Source organism: Gorilla gorilla, chromosome 9, assembly GCF_029281585.2.
Source record: "Gorilla gorilla gorilla isolate KB3781 chromosome 9, NHGRI_mGorGor1-v2.1_pri, whole genome shotgun sequence".
Lineage (NCBI taxonomy): Eukaryota > Metazoa > Chordata > Mammalia > Primates > Hominidae > Gorilla > Gorilla gorilla.
This window is the reverse complement of record NC_073233.2, coordinates 62,558,038-62,579,974: the sequence shown is the minus strand read 5'-3', so window position 1 is coordinate 62,579,974 and position 21,937 is coordinate 62,558,038. Positions and strand designations below refer to the sequence as shown.

Here is a 21,937-nt window from a genome sequence, read left to right as displayed (position 1 = left end):
AGAATCTGAATGTATTTGCTCCAATAATAAAAAATTCTTCAAAAATAATGATGTACAAATACAAAAATTAATGTAGAAATTGCCAAAAAATCCATAGTTCATAGTATTGTCAGCAATCCATATGTATTACCAAATTAGAAAGTGAAATATAGACACAATATATATTTATTGTTTTAAAAGGAGAAATGCATATGTATTAATCTGTACTCACATTGCTAGAAGGAATTACCCAAGAGTCATTAATTTATAAAGAAAAGAGGTTTAATTAACTCACAGTTCCACATTATTGGGAAGGCCTCAGGTAACTTGCAATCATGTCTCTTCACAGGACAGGAGGAGAGACAATTTGTGCAAGCAGGAGAAATACCAGACACTTATAAAACCATCAAATCTTATGAGAATTTACTCACAATCATGAGAACAGCATGGGGAAACCACATCCATGATTCAATTACCTCCCACTTGGTCCTTTCCATGACACATGGGCATAATGGGGATTATAATTCAAGATGTGATTTGCACAGGGACACAGCCACATCATATCAGCATGTTATGTAGTCACAACTATTTTTAAGACTGAGGTGTGAGAATCCCTTGAGCCCAGGAGTTTGAGTCCAGCCTGGGCAACATAGCAAGACCCTGTCTCAAAAAAGAAAAAGAAAGCTAGAGATCAGAACCCCACATTTAGAGTCTCTTTTCTCTAAAAGTGAAATAATTCTAAAAGCCATAAACGAACGCCTGAAAAGTTGTGTGAAACTTTCTGTAGATGCTTTACCCTAAGTGACAACATGTAAAATTGAAGGTCTACCAAGCAAAAGCATCCTTTGTAAACAGCAAGGCTTTCATTTGAGACCCCAGGAAGATTTACTCATGGAGTAGGAATGCACAGACAATGGAGCAGTCCTCAAAGGAACGGAAGTCCAGCTTGCATCATCTAATTTCTTGATTGGATTAAGACTATCTGGGATTTTTTACTTCTCCAATCCCAACTCTTGAGTAGAAATACAAGAAATTCTCCCTTAAAGAAAAAAAAAATCTGAAAAAATTCTTGAATTGCCACATTTCATATGCAAAATCAAGCACTCAAAAAAAGTAACAGAGTATAGAAGACATGGACTGATTGAAAGCCGAGTGCAATAAAAACAAACATACATGGTCCAGTTAATGAATAAGCATTTTTAAATAAGCTGTGTATGTACAAATACTAAAACACAAGATAGATAATAAAATGAACCAAATAAATTGAAAAACTAAAATATATAATAACAAATTAAAAACACAATGTTTGGATTTAACAGCAAATTAGAGAAAAAAATAGAGAATTAGTAAACTGCAAGAAATATTAGAAGAAAATATGCAGACCAAAGCAGAGAGCAAATAAAGCAAATACAGAAAACAGTATAAAACAGATATAAAGGACACAGTGCAAAACTCTGACATGCTTTTAATTTAATTACAATCCCAGTAAAAGGAGAGAAAGAGAATCAGGTAAGCAAACTATTTGAAGAGATATAGCTGAAAATTCTCTAAAACTGCTCAAAGATACTAAGCTATGAATTTATAAGGCGTTAAGAGTTTCATGAAGAATGAATTTTAAAAGAATAATTTGTTTAAAGAGGATAAACGAAAAACGGACAGCAGAATAAAAGCCAAATACATACAAAAATTTTAAGAACATACTGCATTCAAGAAAATTTTAATAAAGCCAGGCGTGGTGGCTCATGCCTGTAATCTCAGCATTTTGGGAGGCTGAGGCACTTGGGGCCAGGAGCTTGAGACCAGACTGGCCAACATTGTGAAATCCAGTCTCTATCAAGAATACAAAAATGAGCCAGGTGTGGTGGCAGGCACCTGTAATCGCAGCTACTAGGGAGGCTGAGGCAGGAGAATTGCTTCACCCTGGGAGGTAGAGGTTGCAGGAGTCAAGACGGCACCACTGCACTCCGGTCTGGGTGACAGAGAAGACTAAGGAAGGAGGGAAGGAAGGAAGGAAGGAAGGAAGGAAGGAAGGAAGGAAGGAGGGAAGGAGGGAGGGAGGGAGGGAAGGAAGGAAAGAAGGAAGGAAGGAAGGAAGGAAGGAAGAAAGGGAGGGAGGGAGAGAGGGGAGAAGGGAAAGATAAGAGAAAGAAGAGAAAGAAAGAAAGAGAAAGAGAGAGAAAAAAGAAAATAAGACTGACAAACTACTTTTTTTTTTTTTTTTCTTGAGACAGAATCTCGCTCTGTCGCTCAGGCGGGAGTGCAGTGGCGCCATCTCTGCTCACTGCAAGCTCCACCTCCCGGGTTCATGCCATTCTCCTGCCTCAGCCTCCCGAGTAGCTGGGACTACAGGCACCTGCCACCACGCCTGGCTAATTTTTTGTATGTTTAGTAGAGATGGGGTTTCACCATGTTAGCCAGAATGGTCTCGATCTCCTGACCTCGTGATCCACCCGCCTTGGCCTCCCAAAGTGCTGGGATTACAAGTGTGAGCCACCGTGCCCGGCCCAAACTACTTCTTGAAAGATGCAATGAAAACCAGAAGAAAAAGGAAATACATCTTCACAGTGATGAATGAATATAAATATCAACATAGAATCCATTTAAAATCTCACAGAAGTGAATGTAAAATGCAGAGTTTTTGACTAATTAAGAAAACATTCAGAGATTCTAGAACCAGCCACAGACTACAGAATAAGAGCTCTAAAGAATGATCTTCAGAGAGAAGGAAAAAGTTCTGAAATGGAAAAAAGGAAATGCAGGAAAGAAGAAAGACTAATTGAAAGAAGAAATATAGGAATAAATGAAATGAATATTAAACATAGTTAACATTAATAAATATGAAACCAAGAGAAACATGGTGGATTTAAATTCAATACATAAGTAATTTTATCTTTTTAAATGAGCAACTGTCTCCTGTTTAAAAATAGAAAACAATGGTAAGAGTCTTGTAAGAGAAACATCTTAAATAAGAGGATAAAAAGGTAAAAATATATTAATAGACTAAACTGCATAAACTATGACCAAAAGGACACTATTTCCATGCTAATATCAGACAAAACTAGACTTCAAGGCAACAAATATTGCCAGAAATAAATTTTTGTTATGGCAAAAGGTTAGTAACATGAAGATAAAATTATAAATTGGTATGCACCCCAAAGCACAACTTTATAAGTTATTTTTTAAAAAATAGACGGACCTAAAAGTAGAAATAGGCAAATCAGCAATAATACAGGAAGATTTTAGCACAATTCGAACTGCTAGAAAATACACACAAAAAAATTTATAAAGATATGTAAGATTTAAACAAAACAATTAATAAATTTGACCCATTGACATAAGAGATTATCACATAACAACTGCAAAATACACATTCTTTTTCAGGAACATATGAAACGTTTTCAAAAATCAATCATATGCTGTTTAATAAAGCAATGCTTAATGAATTTCAAATAATCCTAATAATAAAATATGTCACCGAACATCAAGAAAATCAGCTAAAAAGTGAAAAACTACAATTAGCCAGAAATTTTCTGTGGTTCAACATTAAACAAATCACTTCTAAATAATCCATTTGTAAAAATAAATCACAGAAGTTAGAAAATATTTTGAGCTTAATAATAATGAAAATATGACATATCAAAGCTTGTAAGACTCAGCTAAAATATTACTTGCATTTGCTAGAAAATAGTAAAGACTGAAAATCAATGCACTAAATATCTATTCAAGACATCATTACTCTTAGCATAATTTCCTCTAGGTACATCCGTGTTATCGCATGTGATATAAAAACATCACACTGTACTCCACAAATACATACAATTACTGTTTGACAAATAAAAACAAAATAAAACAGAGGTTATTAAGTCTTCCAGGTTCATTCATGTTGTCAAAAAGAGCAGAATGTTCTTTTGAAGGGTTAAATAATATTTTATTATGTATTATTATTGCATTAAATATGCAAATATGAAGGTCAAAATGTATAAATTTTCATTTATATTGGATGAAGTAATACTGGTGATCTAAGGTACAGCATAATGACTGTAGCTAATAATACCATATATTATGTGAGTATATCTGTGCATGTGTACATTAGATAGATGAAAGATAGATAGATAGATAGATAGATAGATAGATAGATAGATAGATTGATAGATGTCACATTGCCTTTATTCATTCATCTGCTGGTGTGCGCCAAGTTCCCTGCTTCTTGCTTCTGCGTCCCCAGGGAAGCCCTAGCTCCCGCCCCCAGCCCGGTGGAAACCTTCCTTCTTTTACATTATTAAGTTTGTTTTTATTTTAATTTTTTAGGACATTGATAAAATCACTTTCTGATTTTTGAGATTAAAAATTTAATAATTTTCAAGTTTACACTTTTTAAAATTTTTCACTACTTTAATGCTTTTATTTTTTTGTATATTTTAATTGTTGTAGTTTATATCTTCAATTATTATGGAAGATTTTAGAAAAGTCTTTTCGCATAATGAAGTCTAATTATTTAACTATTATTTATTCTCTTCTCTATCTCAAATATGTACTTTAACCTTTTAGAACACTTTATGTTTTGAGACTCTTGTTACTCATGTGACATTTTAACTATTATTCTTCACTCTTCTAGTGAATTTTTAATGCCACTCAAAGGGGACATCTTTTTATAGTGAGAATTAAACAGTTCTCAAAAATATTCTCAAGTATTAGGAATTTCACCTTCCAATGGTATGTTAAGTATGTTCTCCTTCCCTTCTAATGCATATTCCCCGCCCCCGCCCCCTGCTAATTTTGTATTTTAAGTAAAGACAAAGTTTTACCATGTGGAACAGGCCAGTCTTGAACTCTTGACCTCAAGTGATCCACCTGCCTAGGCCTCCCAAAATGCTGGGATTACAAAAACAGCAACTAAATGATGGAATGGTGACTGGGAACTTGTCTAGAGTCTCCATTGATTATCCTCATCATAACAAGGCAGAAAACCTTCCTCAGAATTATCTGGACTGACATTACTCATTGTCCAGACCTGTTAAGAGACTCCTGCAACCAGAGCTGTGAGTCTCAAATGTGCTCTTCAACAACGCAGTAGAAGGCCTGAGTTTCCACATAGTAGCATCCTTGCATGCCCAGAGAATTTTAAGGCATAAGAACATACTGATCCTATGAACTATATGTTTTGTAAAATCTCAGGTTATGTGAGGTGTTTGGACAAATTAAGTTTCAGGGTGATATCCACTATTGAGACAGAAAATTAGTCTAAAGAATTAAGACCTCAAAGTCCAGAATGAGAAAAAATTGTTTTGCTTAGAGCCTCCTCATAATTGTCTTACTTGTTTTGTAGATATAAGCACTAGAGGAAAAGCTCTACCTGATATAGCTGGCCTAGACATGTGCAGATTTATTAATTGTAGAAGAAAGAATTATACCTTTCAGGTAACATGGCTACCAAAAATAATTAGTTGCTGTTTTTGAGACAAGTTCTCACTCTGTCACCCAGGCTGGAGTGCAATGGCACAATCAGAACTCACTGCAGTTTTATACTCCTGGACTCAAGCAATCCTCCCAACTCAGCCTCCTGAGAAGATGGGACAACAGGTGCACACCACCACTAATTTTCTAATTTTCTGTTTATTTTTTAGTAGAGATAAGGTCTTACTATATTGTCCAGGCTGATCTCAAACTCCTGGCCTCCAGTGATTTTTCTGCCTTGGCCTGCCAAAGCACTGAGATTATAAGTATTGCCACAGTAACCAGCTTTAGATCAATTTTATTTCATACAGATAGCTTCCCAACTAAAAAATTTTAATAGAATTCCCTTAATTCAGCAAAGCAATGTTATCACTGACCCAGTCTTCACTTATTGTCAGCTTACATACAGGAACAAAATTACCTTCATTTTTTAATTTGTTTTATTTTATATTTTCAAGGTGCACAATATGTCATTTTGAGATACATGTGCATAAGGAAATGATCACTATAATGAAGAAAATTAACAAATCGATCATATCACTTAGCTCTGCTTCTTTTTGATGATAAGAACACCAAAAATCTAGTCCCTCAGAATAGTTCCCAAAAACAATACAAGATTATCAAATATACCTACAGGTTGTACATCAGATTCATTTATTCTACATTACTGCACCTTTACAACTTTTGCCCTTCATTTACCTATTTTCTTCCCACCAATATAACCACCTTTTTGAATGTATTAAACTTATAAAAATAGATTTCAAATATGAGTGGGACCATGAAGTATTTTTCTCTGTGTGTCTGTCTTATTTCACTTAGGAAACCTACCATTTACATGTCTCCTAAATTTAGTACAGAAATAAAGTGCTAGTCAAGAATGTGTCTCTGTTTTGTTAGATTAATTATTTTCCAAGTTATCCTCTTTATCAATTTTTACTTTTTGTGCCACAGAAGAGTGAAAATTCTTGTATTAAAAAAAAACTGTAACCAGGCTATTGATAAATAACTTCTTTTAGGGATAAAAATCTCAGGAAGTTCAAGATTTATGTATTAATGATTGACAATGTTCTTAGTGTTCTCTCTTTGATTTATTTCAATTGTAAGTAAGTCTTGGTGATATTCTAACATAAATTCTGATAGGTGAAGAGAATAAATAAAGTATCTCTAGGAGAATCAATACGATAAGATTATCTTGGTTAAATGGCTAAGAAAATATGGTAAATAGACACAAAAACTGTTTCATCTTCCAAAATCAGAGTCAAATACTAAGTGATCGTAGAGTAGCTAATTCTGTCTTTCTGCCAAAGTGAATCTGAGCTAAAGTAGAAGAATGTTAGGAATAAATTTTTCCTTGAAATCTAGCAACAAATAATGTAATTAAATTTTGAGGCTTTGACTGTTGCATAGAGTTTTAGCATCAACAGAAAAGCTCACAAAACATAGGTGACAATCAAAAAGGAGTGCTGGGTTGGAGCCCTAAGGTGAGTAATTTTATCATCTCAGATCACTTGAAAAAAAGCATCGAGTCCAAAAGAAGCTGGTGATAAGCTTTCTCTCTGCTAATCCCTAATGTTCTGCATGAAATATGTTGAGGCAGAAGAGAGACAGTTTATTATAGTCTACGTGGCATAGAGTGAAGGAATAAGAGAATATTTCTGATAAGTATTTTCAAAATTTGGAGAATCATTCCTATCCAAATCGTTCATTTAAGGGACTAAAATACAAATAAGATGTTTCTTGCCACATAAGCCTCAGCTAGCCAGGCTCTAAAAAGGACAACACTGGACACCTCGACAGTGGTAAAAAGCAGGGTTTACTCACTCTTGAATAACTAAGAACTGGTGCTAACCTTAGGCAGCAGCTTATCTATTTGGTTGACGTTCAGCTTTGTTTCATTGAACAAATCTCTTGGGTTATTTTCAGTTGTGCCAGTCATTTAATTTGTTTTCTGAATCAAATTATAAGAAAAAATATGGCTTAGAGTGCAAACAGCATTCCCAGATACATTACAACTTGGTGTCCCATCTGCCTAATTTTGAACCTATAGGACGGGAATCAAAGCATTGTGAGAAACACCAGGTGATTTCCTTAAAGCCAAATACTCTTGTCCCTCCTACTTTTCTTCTGGCTTTCCTGCTGCATGGGACATGGAAATAAATGGGAGTTTCCTGCACACAGAGGTAAAATTCACTTGTTGAAGATGTCAGTCTTCTTCTTGACCAACTCCTATATTGGTACAAACATGTTAGAGAAATGCACCTTCTGAATCATTTCTAAGTCAATAATATATTTTGGGGTGTTTAACATGCATAAAATAGTGAGTGATTCATTTACATTTAGGTTAATTTGAGGATGTGGCAAGATCAGAAGTTTTGGGAATCTAGGCTCACATTAATAATATTTTGAGGTCACCTCATTTGGGTAATAGGTTCTGGGAAAGATGACTGAGTAGGTTATTTGAAGTTACCACAGAGCATGGACTCTCTGGGCCTCTTCTCCCTTCACTTCTGGAGAGAATGTCTTCAAGACTCAGACTTTACCAGGACATTAATTAATGACAAAATGACTAACTGGGTTTTGCATTACAGAAGAGGTAGAAAATGCTTTCCACATGGTAAGGAAATAATATCTTTAGAAACTGACTCCAAATTTCACACTGAACTTAGTGAAAGGTGCATCTTGTGAAATGTCCTACATATTTCTGTTTTTCTTACAAGGTTTTGGAGACATATTACACAGGTGAGTGTTTACCTAGATTTTAGCATATATTCTTTCAGTTTCCATGAATATCAAAGCAGGCTCTACCAAAGTCATGGCATAAATGATTAAGATATTTTTACTACCTTTTTTTTTGCATCTGCTTTCACTCTCACACCAAAAAAGACAAGAACACTAAATAAATAAATAAATAAATAAATAAATAAATAAATAAATAAATAGTGAAATTAAAAAAAAATGTTTATTCCTGATTTTGCTTTATTGCTTAAAAGCCTGCATAGGTGAAAGATAAAGTTTTATTTTGTGGATGGTGAGAAAGTCACCAGAGGAAGCAGAAGAGAAGTGGGGGAAGTATTTTAGCAGTGAAAAAGCTGATGATTTGTTGTTCATACCTACATACATATCAGTTAACAGTCCTGAAAAATAGGTTGAAAAAACTGTAGAGTGTTAGAACTATATAAGTCTATAGGGAAGCTTGTTTCTAAAAGGCAGGTCTAGCTGCCTAGAACAAGTTTCACATTCTTTATCTTGAAAAGGAAGCAGCAGATGCAGCAGTCTCCCCAGAACCCCGCTATTTCAGACAAAGATGTCAGTGGAGGCTGCCAAGAAGTGGAACTCAGAATTTCATTTCCAAATATTCTCAAGGCCATAAGGCTAAGGATACTTACACATGTGGGGCAGAAAAAAAGAAAGATCAGACTGAATTCTGACTCAGACTCTCCCACTATGCTTTAAAATTTGGAAACTGTAAATAGAAATTAATTCCAAAAAGGAAGTAATAATATTTGAATAATCAAATTTGTTGATTCAAAGGATTCTCATGAACTGTCTTTTAAATAGAAATAGTGATTTTTATTTATTTTATGGCTGTAGATGTTGTAACTGCAGGTTTTTCCTTGCAGGAGTGAGTCCGTGCTGCTGCACATGCCCCAGCCTCTGAATCTAGAGCTCAGTGCAGGGCCCATCACTGGACTGAGGGACAGGCTCATGCAATTCTGAGGTAAGTCTCCACCCATAGGCAGCACTCCCACTATCTAAATATTATTATTGTTAGGACCACATAGGTAATATTTCACCCTTTATCAAATATTTTACTTCTTTATAGACATAAGTGGACAACATAATCATGCAACCCTTTTGTATCTGTGCCTGTAGAGTCAGATTTATAGCATTAAGTTTGAAAGATAGTGAAAAACAAATACATTTTGGCCTCATATGTACTGAGTAATGTAATGGGAAAAAGGAGTAGTGTAGCAAATTTAAAAAAGGAGCAAATTGAACAATGCTCAGAATGAAGGTGAGCTATTTAATGTTAAATACAAAATTTTACATTTCCTTAGTGTATTCATTTGAACAGCTAAGAACTGTTCTTTTGGGGATTATGGTTACTGGGGATTGCTGGGGGTTTTTAATTTTTTAAATGGATATGTATCATGAATTGCAAAAAATAATAGTTAATGGGTCAACATAAAAAGAAGAAATCATTTTGTGAATACAAGTAAAATTACAAACAAAAAGAAGTTCAGTTTAATTGCAATATGAAAAGCTACAGGTTAAGTCTAAAATCCAGCTTCAGCCCCAAGCTAGCATGGAGGACCACAGAGAGACTGGTGAAAGATTTTACAGAAATCTGCTTTAAATTGTCACTTATGACATGTACGTAAGGATTTTTATCCAGTCATCAAGAGCAGTTCTTGAGTAACTGAAAATCTTCACATTCTTTCCAAAATGATAGCACTAGTTTTTAAGAATAAGAAACATTTCTAAATAATGATCTTGATAACAGCATAGCATTTAGGGCATATAATGTGCAAATTTTGCTTTGAAAATTGGATTGAAAGAAGTTGGTCTTACATTTGGCTCTCAGTATGTAAGTTTTCAAAACATTTTTAATACCAGTGGTTAGTGTTTTGTTTGTCTTGCAGTTAAAATTAATCATCTCTATGCTTTATTAGAAGTTACAAGCAAAATGGTCCTTGTGACTTTACATTTCCTGGTAAATTAATTTCTTGATAGAACAATTTTTGCTTATTGACACATGTCTATGCATGTTTTGTTTCTTTCTCATTTATTTATTTATTTATTTATTTATTTATTTATTTATTTATTTATTTTCGCAGTGGATATTACTCTGAATCATGATGAGCCAACAGTCATATCTTTCGATGTGGAGATTTGAGAAGCATGTGTATTGGATGTGACCGTCCAAATCCACCCCATATCACTGCAACACCTACAAGTTTTCTTGCATGGGGTGCTCAGACTTTCACCTCCGGCAAATATTACTGGGAGGTCCATGTGGGGGACTCTTGGAATTGGGCTTTTGGTGTCTGTTATAAGTATTGGAAAGGGAAGAATCAGAATGACCATATATATGGAGAGGAGGGACTCTTTAGTCTTGGATGTGTCAAGAACATCATTCAGTGCCGTCTCTTTACCACCTCTCTACTTACACTGCAATATATCCCAAGATCTACCAGCTGCATAGGATTATTCCTGGATTGTGAAGCCAGAACTGTGAGCTTCCTTGATGTTAATCAAAGCTGCCTTATATACACCAACCCTAATTGCACCTTCTCACCTCCTCTCAGGCCTATCTTTCAGTTTATTCACCTCTGACCAGAGATAAATCAGAAATGTGTTCATCTGCTGTGAGAACCCCTTTATTCCAGAAAGCCCTCTTCCTTGTGCCTTATCAAACAGGACAAATAGGTTCTGTTTTATGTCTCAAATTGCCTCCTAATGTTATTAAAACTCACTTATTGTGTTACAATTAAAAATGGTAAAAACACCAAAAGTATATGTATTGGTTCTTTATTAATTTTTGAAAAACCATTATTCATGATCATGGCATAAAATATATTCTGTTTTTTTTTTCTTCATTTCTGAATGCCACTGAGTGAAATAATAGATGACAGACATGTCTGAATGGAGTTAAAATCAATGGAAGAGAGTTGGGATCTTTTGCTTCATGCAAAAGCTTGGAGTGAAGCCTTAATGATAGCTGGGAAATGTTTTTCTTTCTCTTTACCTAACTATACTGCATTTATCCATCATATTTCATTTTACTAATCTATCCTTTGAGTTAATATTATTTGACCTTCCATGCTGGGCTTCATTTTGGAATTCTCACCACATAGATAAATAATCCTGCATTATTAGTGTGCTCTTCTACATTGAAATAAATAAGGTGGTCAGAACAATGCTGGATTAATTGAATTTTAAAAAATAACTAAATATTGACTCCTACCTCAAAACACACACAGTCATTTCCAAATAGAGTCCAGTCCTGAAGGTAAGGGGAACATGATACAATATTCTCATAAGGATTTCTTAACCAGGACAAAAATTAACAATTAAAAAAATTAGTTGGTTTATATTAATGATGACTTCTGTGTTTCAAAAAACATGATACAAGAATTGAAATGCAAACAATTAGTGGAGAAAGATATTCACCCAAACATATATAAAATAAAATACAATACATGTGCATGATGAATACTTAAAATGTATTTTAAGTATTTTTCCAGATTCTTCCAGAGTGGCCTAGAATAAACTTGGATGGCAGAGTCAATGATGAGATTAGCTATGGAAATGGGAAACCATTTTTTGGAGGACAGTAGTAATGCTGTGAACTTATGAAAACAACCAAGTATTCAGTAGCAACTAAAATGTGTCTCCATAAGATTATTTTACAGATGCACATCTAAAATCTGAAATTTGGGAGAACATTCTACTAGTGTTCTTTAGTGAAGAAATACAGCTGGAAGGAAGAAGGGAGGGAAGATGAAGGAGAGAGAAATAGAATGCATTTGAGAGAAAATGCTATTTAGACTAAAATAGAATACTGCGGATACCATGACAAAGTGGTTAAGGTGTGTCTTATGGAACAGAAATGGCAGAAAATACCACAGTAAAGAGATTTACAATTGGATTGTTAGTTCCGGCTTTTATTCTGTCAATGTTGTGGCTTCTAAACACATCAGTAATCTCCTTTGATCTATGTGCTAATTAACAAACAACACTCTGCCCCCTCTTCCAGATTCTTCCATCGTTTTAAACCTAATCTAATTCTAATCCAGCTGGTCACTGTAACACATGTAATCACCTAAGAATTTAAAAAAATTTTTGATGAATAAATGAAAAATTAGCTAAGTGCAATGGCATAAACCTCTAGTCTTTTTTACTTTGAAAGCTGAAGTGGGAGGATTACTTGAGCCCTGGAATTCAAGGCTGCGGTGAGCTAAGATTGCACCACTGCACTCCAGAGGGTGAAACTTTCTTTGGTATAAATAAATTAATAAATGTGCACTTAGAGGAATGCTTGTGCCTTTCGAAGAAACTCAGGAAACAGCATTAATCAATTTCAGTCAATTTCTAGCATGTTTACTCTGATAAGATTGATGATAGATATGCCTCATTCAGGCAGTGGTTTTTACAATGATAGTGTGATGCTAATTTAATCAGTGATGAAAAGGTGTGTACTAAATATTGCATAAACCTAATCATCTCTGTCTCCACCTTTCTTAACACCCTAAATATCACTAAATAGGTGGTTGTGGTCTTCAAAGATTCACCTAAATGGATGTAGAAGAGACAAGCTCATATTTATCCAGAGGAGGACAGCACTTAGAGTTAACTGCACTCAGGTGATGACCTCTGAAAGTCAACTCAGCAGGGAATGAGCTCCTGATCTTGGGGAGTACTTAAAAGAATTTTTTCCTGGAAGAATTACTGCAGGAAACATTCATAGAACCTTGGGGTGAGTGCAACTTCTATGGAGAAAATTACTTCTCTCTTCCTTTAAAATAGTAAGTTACAGTGATAAAAATATCTAACTGCCTAAACTTACCGAATGATCTTATTTGTAACTCATAATATTGCTATTCATTTTATGACATGAGGTTATTAATTGTTGTCATTTTGTGTGTTCCAAAAGTGTTTAATATATTTTTGAAAAATTTTAGATATCTAGTGTTTGCTGCAATGTATTTGTATGCATCATGAATATATGGAATTCACATTAAAACATATATACGTGTACTGAATGTACTAATATTGCTACACTTAAGTAAAAAAGGATAATTATTGAATACTGTAAATGTTGTGCTTTCATAACCTGAAGGTTTTAGACATGATTTTAAGCTACTGAGGCAATGATGAGTTAAAAATGGTGATACTAAAGGAAATAAGAATGCTCCCCAAAATACCCTAGCTTAGAAATCAAAACACAATTGTTTAGCAGATAACTGTATAAGGAATGATTTGATACTTGATACTAGTTGTCACTTTAATTGAGGCTTACCTCAGATGAAACTATGAAAAATTCCTTGAAATGGCTCAGAAGACCTCTGAAAAATATTTGCAATTCTTAAATTTTCACTGTTGGCACTTAAATTCAGCAGTGTTTAGTAAAAGAGAGTAAGGTAAAGGACTTCAAACTGCCAAGGCAAAGATTACAGTTTGTATTGGTCAGGGTTCTCCAGAGAGACAGAACCATAGGATGTGTTCATAACTATATATATATATATATATATATGTGTATATATATGTATATATATATGTGTATATATATGTATATATATATATATATATATATATATATATATATCTCAAAAATACTTACAATTGTGGTACAATTGCCTTCGTATACCAAACAGGTTTGTAGCCTAGGAACAATATGCTATATTATATACCATAGGTGTGTAGTAGGCTATACCATCTAGGTTTGTGTAAGTATACCCTATGATGTTCAAACAATAACGAGACTGTCTAATGTGTCCCTCAGATCATATATCTGTCCTCACTCTACACATGACACTGTACAGGAGACGAAGTCCACTAGGGGAATTTCTTCCCTTGATTATGGAGTCTGAGAAGTTGAACATAGGCTGTCATTAATGTTGTGTCCTGGAGATACCAATATCCTGGCTGAGTTAGAATCAGCTTCAGGAGAAAGAGAGGAAACTGCCTTCTCTCTGCCCTTTATCTTCAGTCTGAGCTACCAGCTGATTGGATAGTGTCCACCCACATTGAGGGCTGCTGTTCCTCACTCAGCTCACCAACTTACATGTCTCTCTGGAAACACCTTCACAGACTCACCCAGAAATAATGATTTACCAATTCTCCATGTATTATTTAGTCCAGTCAAGTCAACACTTAAAATTAACCATAATACCATAGTAATATAACTGTATATATTTCAGTTTTTAAAAAACTGACTATATATCAGTTCATAGTTTGAGTAGCCGAAAAAGAAGTTAATTTAAGCCATAAGAAAAATAAACCCAATATTTTTCATTATTTATTTTATCTCCTAGTGATCCTAGACTGGTTTAACTGCTGTCTTTTTGTTTATCTGGTCGGTCGGTGTGTTCTGGGATTGTTTTTGTTTTAAAGAGTCGGCTTCTGGGTCCCTCTCTCTAAAAATATGTCATAGCGCCCTCTGACCATCTTCTCATGTTTTGTTACCCAGTGTAGGTTTTCTACTCCTCTCCCGTAGTCATTCAGTAGTTATTTGAAAGAGAAATAGGGACAAGCACGTTTTATTCTAGACCACTTAAGACTAAAACCCGAGTTTCGTATCGACATCCAGGGAAAAGGTTTTTGAACAGATTTGCATTATGTTATGGGCAGGAACTAGGAGTAGAAGAGGTTGTGAGTCATCCAGTCAGTAGTGTCTGCTAAAAAGCCTGAAGACTCTCTTCGTGTATGAATTTTTCATTTTTGTTACAGAGGAAATAGTTTGTTCTGCTTTAATGAGCATTGTCAAGAAGAAAATATAGCTATCACATATCACCACATGTTCACAGATTTTCACCAAGCCAGACCCCAAAATGACATGCTGCTCTTTCTTCTTCAGAAACATGAATTCTGGAATCTTGCAAGTCTTCCAGAGGGAACTCACCTGTCCCATCTGCATGAACTACTTCCTAGACCCAGTCACCATAGACTGTGGGCACAGCTTTTGCCGGCCCTGTTTCTACCTCAACTGGCAAGACATGGAAGTTGTTGCTCAGTGCTCTAAATGCAAGAAGACAACACGGCAGAGAAAGCTCAACACTGACATTTGTTTGAAGAACATGGCTTCCATTGCCAGAAAAGCCAGCCTCCGGCAATTCCTTAGCTCTGAGGAGCAAATATGTGGAATGCACAGAGAGACAAAGAAGATGTTCTGTGAAGTGGACAAGAGCCCGCTCTGTTTGCTGTGTTCCAACTCTCAGGAGCACAGGAATCACAGACACTGTCCCATTGAGTGGGCTGCTGAGGAATGCCGGGTAAGTGATGCCTCTGAAGATCTATTTCTATACAGGACACATGAAATTCTTGTAAGTCTATTTCCTTGGAGATTGGATGATGCCATCTCTGTGTCCCCATAAGCATGTCTGTTATGAGCTTCCTTGACTTCACACCTCTCACATTTGACAAACATGAGGAGAAACAAAGCAAACTCTATTTTCTGTGGGCTAATTTGTCTCTCATTTGGGGTCTTTCGTATATCAGAGTGTGAATGATACTTTATTGTCCTCACTTGTGCTTCAATTCATGGCTCTTTTGCAGGAGGAGCTCCTAAAAAAAAATGCAGTCCTTGTGGGAAAAATCTTGTGAAAATCTCAGAAACCTGAACATGGAAACCACCAGAACCAGATGCTGGAAGGTTAGTACCGTATTACTCTACCTTCTCCGGGAACTTATAGTGAACAAATGGCTGACTCTTAAAATCGGAACTTGATCTCAACCCATAACCTTTCTGGAATTCAATAAACAAGGAAAAAACACTTGAGAAAAAAAAAACACCCTAATTTCTTATATAAGTTAGTGTGACTCTTTGGTAGGATTTCTAATCAGACCACAGATGTTACCCAAGCATGTTCATTTGTTTCCATACAAACCTATAGCAATGCCCCAACAAATACAAGAAACTGGGCCATTTCACACTGTTCCCAATGGGCTGCCTGGATAAATTCTGGTCACAAGAGTTATTTGTCAGTCATGGAAATTTCAGGTGACCCTTCTAAGGCTGAGTCAGTAGGAATTTGAATCCTGGTGAGCAAGTATATTGAAATGTAAGCTAAATTTCAGGCAGAAGGAGCAAGAGCGCAACCTTAGGGAAAGCATGAAATTAAATATCAGCACTAATTAATATTGAATAAGTCATAGCACATAATGGGAAATGTGGCGAGAAATGTAGACTTGTGTCTTGATGAAGACAGAAATATGTGAGAAATATGGGAACTAGTATTTAATATAAGGAGAACTCTAAGGACTTGAGAAGAATTCTAGAAATGATTTTCTCTTTGTGGATGTTTATATTGAGGGTATGATATCTAATATTAATTCATTAATTTATTCTAATATTAATTCATTGAAAGATATTTTATGAGTACCTAGTCTATGTCAAATATTAACTTAGAAAATTAAGGTGTAAAGAAGAAAGAAAACACACAAATCATGCCATGGAAATGAGAAAAGCAAATGGTCACCATGCAGATATGTGAAGTACATGATGTGTTAGAGTGTAGTAGTGTCTTTGGAGAATAATCAAGCAGGAAAGTAGAAAAGGAGCACAGAGGCCAGGGACTGGGCATGAGGGTTTGAGTTTTAAATAGGGTGGTCAGAAAAAATGCTCATGGAAAGATTCACACTGAAACAAAATCTTGATCAGTAGGAAATATGTATATCCTCCTGTTTGCCTTCCTCTTCCTCATAAATATATGAATATATATGAGTATCTGGGTGTTGGTATATATATATATATGGATATATTTGAGGAACATATATATACACACACACATACATGTATATATTCCTCATATATCCATATATACCTTTATTTGAGAAATATATATATGAGTACATATACGAGAAACACGTATATATATATATATATATATATATATGAAAATAATTCTAGGTATAGAAAACAGCATGTGCAGTAATATTTAATTTGCATTTATTTGGGGGTTTGAGGAACCACAAAGAAGTCCATGTTGCCAATTAGGGTGAGTTTGGAAGAGAATAAATGAAACCTTATTAGAATATGTTATGCTGGGTGAAATGCATTGAGTTGACAATGCTAGTCTGGGTCATGTCATCATTTGTCATATAATGGTTTTACATAACTTGCCCCAATTATCCAAAATAGAAATAATGGTTTCTTACCTAGTCAATATAGCTCGATAGTTTGATTCTTAAGCAAGAACTGTGTTTTCTTTCTATAAATGTGGTGTGGAAGAGAGAAATCCATTTTTATATAACTATCTTAGAAAACATTTTATCATTAATCAAGTAAATGTAACTGGGCAGAAACAACTATGTTGATATTAGTACAGAAAAAAAAGGAAAGGAATAAAATTTTGTGGAATCTGAGAATTGACAAGATTGAGGATTAAAATATTGGGTGTTCAGAATGCTAAGAGGGGTCAGTGAAATTCAAGAGAAGATGGATAAAACATTTCTATTTTGACTAATTGTCACTGCAGGATTATGTGAGTTTAAGGATAGAAGCAATCAGAGCTGAATATCAGAAGATGCCTGCATTTCTCCATGAAGAAGAGCAACAACACTTGGAGAGGCTGCGAAAGGAGGGCGAGGACATTTGTCAGCAACTCAATGAAAGCAAAGCCAGAATGGAACATTCCAGGGAGCTTTTAAGAGGAATGTATGAGGATCTGAAGAAAATGTGCCATAAAGCAGATGTGGAGCTACTCCAGGTACGAACTGACCATGGCGTATCATGATGATGAAGATTCACGTGCATGGGTGTTTTTCCTCTCTCCTGAAATCCGTCTCCCCCTTTACTTCCATGATTTGTTTCCAAAAACACGATTTGATAACTAATGCTACTTTGTTGGGAGGGTATAGCCTCTCCTAGTGATTCTACAAGACCGAAGGTGCCTCCTATTTTATCCACCAGCAAAAAAACTTTGTGGAAAGACCAAGGTAACAGACAGCCCCAAGAAATATTTCCCATCAAAAGTCAGTGATTTATTTAGGATTTTTGAAAGTGGATAAAATGAGAAGTGATTCATTGGCATTTAGGCTAATTTGGAGACATGGCATGATGGAGAAGTTGGGAAATCTAGGATCACACTAATATTATTTTGGGGTCCACTCATTTTGGTAACAGGGCTTAGGGTAGATGGCTGAGTAGCTTCTTTATGGTTACAGCAGAGCATGGACTCTGTGGGCCTCCTCTCCCTTCACTTGTAAAGAGAATGTCTTCAAGACTTAGACTTTATCAGGACATTAACTCATGACATATGATAGACTGGGATTGTCATGAGAAAAGAAACAGAAAATGCTTTCCAGGAGGGAACATTGTAGGAAAATAATATCTTCAGAAACTGTCTCCATAACTCACAATGCACTTAGTTGAAGATGCATCTTGTGGAAAGCACTAAGCCTTTCTATATTTTTTTTTACAGTCTTTTGGAGACATATTACAAAGGTGAGTGCATACCAAGAGTTTAGCAGATGCTTTCAGTTTCCACAAATATCAAGCAGGAACTTTGATATTGAAGGTATAATTGATTCAGATATTGATACTACCTTGTGCTGGTTGTACTTTCTCCATCCCCCACTCCATGTAGTCATCTATTTTGTTGCCATACTCAGTGTTTTTATTAAGCAGTTCAATGAAAGTTCTACAAAACCAAAAGTAAATAAATAAATAAATAAAAAAGAAAGAGAACAAAAAATAAATAAATGAAAGAAAATAAAGGAAGTGAGCATCTCTATTCCTAATTTCCTTTTTATTGCTCAAAAGCCTTCGTATTTGAAAGAGAAAATATTACATTTACTGCATGGCTACAAAGTCAACCAGGGGAAGCCAGAGAGAAAAGGGGAAAGTATTTTAGCAGTGAAAAGTGTTGATGATTTCTAGTTTATATTTAAATATATAATTCTGAAAAATAGATGAAACAAACTATTCGGAATGTTTGAGCCATGTAGGCCTCCAGAGAACCTCAACTATAAAAGGCAGATCTCCCTGCCTGGAGCACGTTTCAACACCCTGGCCTTGAGAAGGAAGAAACAGACACAGCAGTCTTAAAAATAACCCCACTTTTCCAGACAGTGATTTCAGGCATTTCTGGTGAGGTCTGGAACCCAGAATTTCATTTTGGAATATTCTCATAGTCTTGAGACTAATGATCCTTACTAATTTGGAGCAATACGAAGAAAGATCCCAATGAATTCTCAGTCAGAGAGACTTTTCCATCGTGCTTGAAAATGAAGAACTGTGAATAAGAATGAATTTGAAAAAGAAAATGATAATTTTGGAATTAGCAAATGTGTGGATTAAAGGGATTCTCATGAAATGTCTTTTAAATAAAGGTGGTGATTTTTATGTATTTTTTTGGCTGTAGATGTGGTAACTCTATCTTTCTCCTTGCAGGTATGAGTCTCTGCTGCTGCAAGTGTCTGAACCTGTGAATCCAGAGTTCAGTGCAGGGCCCATCATTGGACTGATGGACAGGCTCAATAGATTCAGAGGTGAGTGTCAGCCCATTGGCAGAATTCCCACAGTGTATTACTTCTTGTTAGAATCATGGGGGTAATATTTTACCCTTCATCAAATCTTTATTTCATTTCAGCAGAAAGTGAACCATATGACGATGCAACCCTTTTATATCTGTGTTTCTATTTATAGTCCAATTTATAACATGAAGAGTACAACATAGTGAAAAACAAATATGTTCTGGGCTCACATGGATAGAGTTATACATTGGGTAAATGGAATGACATAAGAAATAAAAAATTGAATAAATGGAACAATGCTCAGAAGGAAGCATAGTAATCCAAGGTTACATAAAAGTTTTACACTTCTTTATTGTATTTCATTTGAATTATTAAACACATTTCATTGGGGAATAGAGTTCACTGCAGTTTGTTGGAGTATTGGTACTTTCTTACAATAAATATATATTGTTGATATAATGTAAAATTTTGACTTAACATGTAAAAAGAAAGAATAAATTATTATGTAAATAGGAAGTAAACATGGAAATAATAATTTCAGTTTAGTTACAACATGAAGAGCTACGTGTAAAATCTAAAATTCGGTTTCAGTCTAGAGCTAGCAGGGATGTCCGCAAAGTGACTAGTAGAAGATTTTGCAAAAATCTGCCTTAACTTACCACTTATAATTTGAACATATGGACTTTTATCCAGTTATCCAGAGGGGTGCTTGGGTAAGCTAAAATCTTCCCATTTCTGCCAGAATTATACCATTAGTATTTAAGAACAAGAAATATTTTAATAATAATGACCTTGATAGCTAAAGGGCATTCAGGGCATAAAATGTTTCACTTTCACATAGGAGATTGGATTAAAACAGGCTGGTCTTATATTCGACTCTCAATTTTTAAGTTTTCAATAAATTTTCAATTTCTGTTTTTAGGGTTTTGTTCTTCCTATAGAGAATATTAATCATCTTTATACTTTATTAAATGTTGTAGTCACAGTTCTCCTGTCCTTGTAACTTCAAATTTCTTGGTAAAGTAAACTCTTGGTAGAACATCTTTTCCCTCAAGAATTCTAATTTCTATTAATTACATGTATCTATAGTTTTTAAAAATTATTTTTGCAGTTGATTTTACTCTGCAGCCTGAAAGGGACAATAGTCATATCTTCCTGTGTGGAGATTTGAGAAGCATGAATGTTGGATGTGACCCTCAAGATGATCCCGATATCACTGCAAATTCTGAATGTTTTCTTGTATGGGGGGCTCAGGCTTTCACATCTGGCAAATATTATTGGGAGGTTCACGTGGGGGACTCTCGGAATTGGGCTTTTGGTGTCTGTAACAATTATTGGAAAGAGAAGAGACAGAATAACAAGATAGATGGAGAGGAGAGACTCTTTCTTCTTGGATGTGTTAAGGAGGACACTCACTGCAGTCTCTTTACCACCTCCCCACTTGTGGTGCAATATGTTCCAAGACCTACCAGCACAGTGGGATTATTCCTGGATTGTGAAGGTAGAACCATGAGCTTTGTTGATGTTGATCAAAGTTCCCTGATATACACCATCCCTAATTGCTCCTTCTTACCTCCTCTCAGGCCTATCTTTTGCTGTAGTCACTTCTGACCAGAGAAAAGTCAGAAATGTGTCTATGTGCTCTGGGAACCTGTTTATCCCAGAAAGCCCTCTTTTCTTCGCACCTCAACAAACAGGACAAATAAGTTATATTTAATGTCTTTAGTTGCATTCTAATGTCATCAAAACTCATTTATAGTGTTTCTATTAAATATGATGAAAACACTAAAACCATGTGTATTGGTTCCTTTTTAAATCATTTTTGGAAAATCATTACCCATGATGTATGGCATAGAATATATTCTCTGGTTTTTAATTATTTCTGAATCTAACAAAGTGAAATAATAGATGACACAGTTGTCTAAATGAAGTTAAAATCAATGGAAGAAAGTAGAGATCTTGGGCTTCATGAAAAAACTTGGAGTAAAAAGACTCAATGGTAACCTGGAAATATTTTCTTTCTCTTCACCTAACAATATTATACTTATCCATGTGTTTTGTTTATGAACCTATTATTTGAGGTAATCTTATTTGACATCCTATGCTGGGCTTATCTTTGTAAATCTCATCTTATATACAAAATGCTCGTGCATTATTAGAGTGCTGTTCCACAGTGAAATTTACAAGGGGATCAGGACAATGCTGGATCAATTAAATGTTCAAATGGACATAACTGAATACTGACCCCTACCTCAAACCATACGCAGTGCATTTCCACATGGATTCATGTTCTGAAGGTGAAGGG

General features: G+C 35.1%; 1 protein-coding gene and 1 pseudogene across 1 annotated transcript; both read left to right on the top strand.

The window, feature by feature from the left end:
- Window positions 1-8,119: 8,119 nt before the first annotated feature.
- LOC115936226 (tripartite motif-containing protein 49D-like) lies at window positions 8,120-10,770 on the top strand (annotated as a pseudogene).
- Window positions 10,771-15,017: 4,247 nt separating this feature from the next.
- Window positions 15,018-21,243, top strand: LOC101138016 (tripartite motif-containing protein 51). The gene is given in 7 exon segments (XM_031016298.2): window positions 15,018-15,428; window positions 15,712-15,723; window positions 15,725-15,808; window positions 17,634-17,864; window positions 18,579-18,601; window positions 19,550-19,647; window positions 20,744-21,243. Coding segments are annotated over 7 exon segments (1,359 nt in total).
- The last annotated feature ends 694 nt before the right edge of the window (window positions 21,244-21,937 follow it).